Source organism: Gracilinanus agilis, chromosome 2, assembly GCF_016433145.1.
Source record: "Gracilinanus agilis isolate LMUSP501 chromosome 2, AgileGrace, whole genome shotgun sequence".
NCBI classification, from domain to species: domain Eukaryota; kingdom Metazoa; phylum Chordata; class Mammalia; order Didelphimorphia; family Didelphidae; genus Gracilinanus; species Gracilinanus agilis.
This window is the reverse complement of record NC_058131.1, coordinates 232,694,736-232,700,383: the sequence shown is the minus strand read 5'-3', so window position 1 is coordinate 232,700,383 and position 5,648 is coordinate 232,694,736. Positions and strand designations below refer to the sequence as shown.

General features: G+C 42.0%; 1 protein-coding gene across 2 annotated transcripts; it reads left to right on the top strand.

The window, feature by feature from the left end:
• Window positions 1-258: 258 nt before the first annotated feature.
• Window positions 259-2,577, top strand: CENPA (centromere protein A). 2 transcript variants are annotated; one of them, XM_044661008.1, is made up of 5 exons: window positions 259-414; window positions 590-702; window positions 849-964; window positions 1,450-1,527; window positions 2,253-2,577. In XM_044661008.1, exons 2-5 carry the CDS (start codon window positions 594-596, stop codon window positions 2,385-2,387), a joined length of 438 nt encoding a protein of 145 aa, XP_044516943.1. In that variant the 5' UTR covers window positions 259-414; window positions 590-593; the 3' UTR covers window positions 2,388-2,577. The 2 variants fall into 2 exon arrangements, with proteins under 2 accessions (XP_044516943.1, XP_044516942.1); XM_044661007.1 differs by having other exon boundaries at window positions 586-702.
• The last annotated feature ends 3,071 nt before the right edge of the window (window positions 2,578-5,648 follow it).

Here is a 5,648-nt window from a genome sequence, read left to right as displayed (position 1 = left end):
TTCATACCCCCCGGATAAGGCATGTCTTCCTAGGAGGAATTCTGAACCACCGTTGGCTATTTTGGCCATCAATCACAGAATGGTCCCGCCCCCTCTCCACCTTACCCGCCTTATCTGCTTTTCTCTCACATTTATTGGTCTTTAAGAGGTAGGCTCCTCCCCACTTCCCACCTCCCCGCCCCTAGAAACTAACCTAGGGGAAGCCGGATGTGACGTAAGCCTCTGAGCTTAGTTTGAATTGTAATCCGAAGAGTATCGGTTAAGAGGTACCTTCCTAGATGCAGCGGGTGACTGCCAATCGCAGAGACTGAGTCCAAGCACACGCCACCCCGCCCTCCTTCAGCCTCCTCGGGCTCGGCTCCCTCTCAGACCTTCTCCCTTCTTCTGGACTGCCCCGTATCCTCCGGACCGCAGGTCAGTCAGTCAGAGCGGCTTCCCTGGCTAAGGGGCCCAGCACGAGAGCCCGGCCCCTGCGCGAGCCGCCCGAAGGTGGGAGGGGAGGAAAGAAGGAAGGAAAGAAAGAAGGAGGGAGCTATGGGTTCCCAGGCCCCGCGACCTTCGATGCCCACATTCTGCCCCTGCCAGGCAGGACCATGAAGCCAGTTCGTCGCAAATCCACCCCAAAGAAGCGCCCCTCGAGCCAGACTCAGACCCGCGCTTCCACCTCCACCTCTACCAACACCATCCCCACCATCCCCACAGGTAATTGGAGGGCATAGCCTTGATCCCACCCCACCCACCTACCCAGCCCCGGGCCGGCCCTCCTCGACCCCTGCACCTCTCTCCTCACCCCCTCCCCTCGGTCCCTTCTCCTTTCCCTTCCCTCTGATAACTATTATTTGTCTTAGGCACCACACGCCGGCGACGCTACCCGGGTGGAACCAGTCAGCGAATTCTTAGGGAGATCCGAAAGTTACAGAAAAGCACCGATCTGCTCATCAGGAAGGCACCCTTTGGTCGACTAGTGAGCATCAGGGATAACTCCACTCTTAACCTGTAGCATTTCTTGTTTGTGAGCTTGCCCAGGATGTCGCCTACCCATAACAATGTATTACAAACTTTTTCCTGAGGTTTTCCTAAACCCTACTACTCCGCATGAAACGTTTCACCTGCTTGGTGTTAATTTTCTAACAAGCGTTTAACACGATGCTTAGCTTATAGTAGCCACTCAACAAATGCTTGTTTTGGCCAGTTGCTACCCATTAAATAGATTGTGGCTCCTGCACTTTTAATTCCTGTTTCAGTACCCCATAAGATCTTGACTCTTAGGCACATCCCTAAGGCTCAGCCTTAGACTTTCTCCTGGTTGGTATTGAAACCATCCCCAAGACTGAAGTATAAAAAGGGGTGAGAGGGAAATGGTACCCTCTCTTGGCAAAAATATGCTTTAGCCTTGATTTTCTCCCCCCATTTTATTTATTTTTTTGCCTTCCTCAAACTACTTTACAGGTTAGAGAAATATGTCTCCGGTTTACTCGAGGCGTGGATTATTATTGGCAAGCCCATGCTCTACTGGCCCTACAGGAGGTGAGGAGAGGGGCAAAGGAGATTACAACTTTAAGTAGGGTGGCGTAGTTCTTGGGAGAAAGGTTTGTCACAAAGTAGCACAGACTGGGGCAAGGTAGGTGGCTCAATGGATAGAGAGCCAGACCTGTTGGGAAGTCCTGTGTTCAGATTTGCCCCCAGATACTTCCTACCTGTGTGACCTTGGGCAAGTTACCTAACCCCAGTTTCCTAGCCCTTACCATTCCTTTGCCTTGGAACCGATACTGATTCTAAGAAAGTTAGGGTTTGTTTTTTTTTTTTTTTTAATACTTTAAGTTTTCTAAACAGCTGACTGGAAACTGAAATATCACAAAAAAGTATAATTAAACTATGAGGTAGGATGCCTGAGGCATTCACAAAGTGAAGAGAGACAAGGAATATAGGGCAATAGTGAGGGTTTAAGGGCCAGAATATGTGGGACCCCAAAGTTAGACACTGCTACTCTAATGCTATGCTCACAGTGTTATTAGGGTCCATCTTTTACATAGTATATTGAGCCCCTCCCTAAGATTGAAGTACAAGAATGAAAGATGGCATTTTATCACCATCACCCATCCCATTTACCTTCTTTGTTAATACAGTGGAACCTACCTTTGTCAAGCTCCACTGTCTCTGAATTTGGTATGCTAAGAGTAGAAGACACTAAGAAAAATTTCCCCAGTTTTTCTAGACTATTTCAATTCATCTATCTCTTTCCCTATACCCAGGCAGCAGAAGCTTTTATAACTCATTTATTTGAAGATGCCTACCTTCTCTCCATACATGCCCGGAGGGTAACTCTGTATCCCAAAGATATTCAACTGGCCCGAAGGATCCGAGGTTTACAGGAAGGACTAGGCTAAACACTTGAGTACCAATGGACCTTTAAACCCAGAAGTTAAAAATCTAGTGCCTTTCTGTTTCTCCAACCATTTCAGTTCGTAGGCCGGAGTTGCCACTTCCCATCTTCAGCACCTTGTCATCTTACCCATTTCTTGGGCACAGTGTTACCCTTTGGAGAACCTTGAATTGTTCCTTTATACAAAATCTAAATAAAATGTTTTTCATTAAAGATTGGCCAGAAGCCCTCTCTTTGGTGGGGGGAGAAGTGCGTATAGGAAAAGATGAGAGCAGGGATTATCTCTGTCCTCTGGAGTCTTTTATTAACTTCCTTCCTGAAGAGTTCATTAAAAACACAGTGAAAGGAACTGGACCTATGATTTCATTGGTATAGGTGTGGAAACTCCCTCTCCAAAAGCAGGTTAGCACCCCTGCAACTTTAAGAGTGGGGTTAAGTGACTTGTGTAGTATCACAATAACCATATGTATTAGAAGTAAGACTCGACCCAGCTTTTCCTGATCAAGAGACTGGCTCTCTATGGACTATAACAGAGCCCATCAGATTCACCCCAGCTCTCTATATAGAAACAATGGGAAGAATGAAAGAAGTGACCTTCAATGTAGTACTGAATTTTTCTCACCATTTCCCTTTATTTTCCTCTCTTGCAAGGGGCAGTATCTGCTTGGTTAACTACATGCCTGTTTCTCTTACCCCTTGGATAATAATATTTATCTTGAAACCCGCCTTCCTGAAGGTACTTTAACTACAAGTTGCCTCTTCCACTGCTTCTGTCCCCAGTAGTCCACATATGTGTGTCTTCCCTCCCATAAATGTGGTGTCTATGCTTGATTGGGACATGACTTACTCTTCAAAATTAAAAATGCTAAGTGAAGTGGTTAATGAAAAGTAGGGAAATCTATATGCCTTAAAGCTCTGAGAGACTGGGGTGGTTGTTATTTGTAACAAGGAAGCCCTGGGTTCAAATCCTACCCCTGGTACATATTATCAAGATTAAACCTATACTAGTCACTTAACCTCTCAGTACCCTAAGAAAATCTAAGGCATAAATTGCAAGAGCTGGTGATTATCTAAGGGTGAAAGAGGAAGTCTCTAATCAGAACTTTTTTACACCAATGAAATCAAAGGTATGATTCTACCCCTACCCCCCCCAAAAGCCCTAAATACAAAAGCAAATGTGTTATGTGATTGAGTTCTCCAGCTTAATGAATAATGTTTGGTATATTTGTCTTTGAGTTAAAATCCCCCCATGTGATTAATGTATATTTTAATTTTGTATGCTTATCTTTATATTCTTTAAAACTAAGAATAGTTGAGTATAATCGGCCAAGGTGGACTAAAGATCCTGAATCCAACAGGTTGTTAGAGTAAGTGTAAAGAAGCTTTTGTCCTTGAGAAGAGTCTTACTAGGAAGTCTTCCCCTATATGCAGAAGGTCCTGAATTGAAGATACTTTGGTCTTGAGAAGAAAAATGAGGAAAAAATGCTGTCTTAGGCACCAAATAAAATTACTAAAATGTCACTCAACAAACAATTATTAAGCACCTATTATAAGCCAGGTACAATGACTATAATAGTTTAAATGAAAAGCATTAAAAGGAAGGTAAGTGCCAAGTATTTGCAAAAACCTATACTAATGCTGAAAATGATAATGAAGCATACCTCCTTCCTTCGCTGGAAGATGAGCAAAGTGTAGCATATGTTGTGAGATGAGATCATTTACTAATTTTAAGTTTTTTTGTTACAAAGAAGAGCTCAATTCCTAGAGACGAGAATATTTAGAGGATATATTTGAAGTGACAAAAAAAAATTAGAAACTGAGAGGGCCTCATTCATTTATAGAATGACTGGGAAAATTATGGTATTTTAATATGATAGAATTCCATTGGACCTAAGATATTATGGAAGGGAAAATTACAGAGAAACTTAGAAGACTTGAGAACTAGTACTGAGCAGAACCAGGAAAATCATTTATATGATAACACTGTAAAAATAACTTTGAAAGACTTAAGAACTCTCACCAGTGAAAAAGTGTGCTACCTATTTCCTGATATCCATCTCAAGATGTAGACTAAGTCATAAATTTTTAGACATAGTTAATATAGGAATGTGTTTACCTTGACTATCCTTATTTGCTATCAGGTTAATTTTATTGTTGGGGGGGGGGGTTCCCTGAAAGACGGGGAGATGGGAAAGAGGGAGAGAAAATACATGCTTGTTAATCAAAAAAAATTTTTAATAAAACTGTTCAAGGATATTTTAATGTTTAGATAAGGTAGGAAAAAGAAGAGTCAAGGATAACTCTAAGGTTCTGTACCTAATTGAAAGATGGTAGTACCCTAAAGAGAAATAGGAAAATTTGAAGGAACAAATTGAAGGAAGAACATGTGATAATAAATTTTTCAGTATATTTCCTTAAGATAGCTAGTCACATAGGCTGGAACTTGCAGATCAGTTTTAGACCTAGTGATTAATTGATTAGTGATAAGATAATTAACTTCTAGCTCAGCTTTATTAACTCTTTTTACTCAAGATGAACATGTCAGGTAACTAGACATAACTCCTGTGTTAATGGTTAGTCTGAAAATTCCAGCTTTGTCCCTAGAGCAGTGATGGGCAAACCTACCTATGGCCTGCGAGCCAGATGCGGCCCCCTGAAATGTTCTATGCCTGGTGACATTCCTAATCTAACCATTACAATGAGTAGGACACAATACAATGAAACTTGGAAAGAGTTGCCTTAGAAACAGACTGACAGGCATTTCCTTTCCTTTGGCCCCCTCTTTAAAAAGTTTGCCCATCACTGGCCTAGAGTTTATTATTTAACTGATCTGTGATTTTCTATCCATCATCCTTTACAAGGATACTCCTTTATCCCTCCTACCTTGTTATTAAAACTTATTGAAGGTTGCTGAAACAGCTGTTTGTGGCCTATTGTGTTTTGTATACCATGGATCTGTGCTCATTATACAATTATTTAAATGTTTTTTTTGCACGTTGACAAATAAGATTAGTAGCAGTGCCCATCAATGAATCCTAGTACAATTTTTATGTCAAAGATAATGAATTGCAATTTGGGGTATGAATAATAAATGCATGAAAACATGATTTGAAACCCTACTATGTGCCGAGCACTGTGCTAAGTGCTAAGGCTACAAATACAAAAACCTAGGTGTTCCTGCTTTTAGGGGCTTATATTCTACTGGGGGGAAACAATGCATGGGTGAATGGGGGCTAGGAAGGGGTGGTTTTATCTGGGCAGTCAG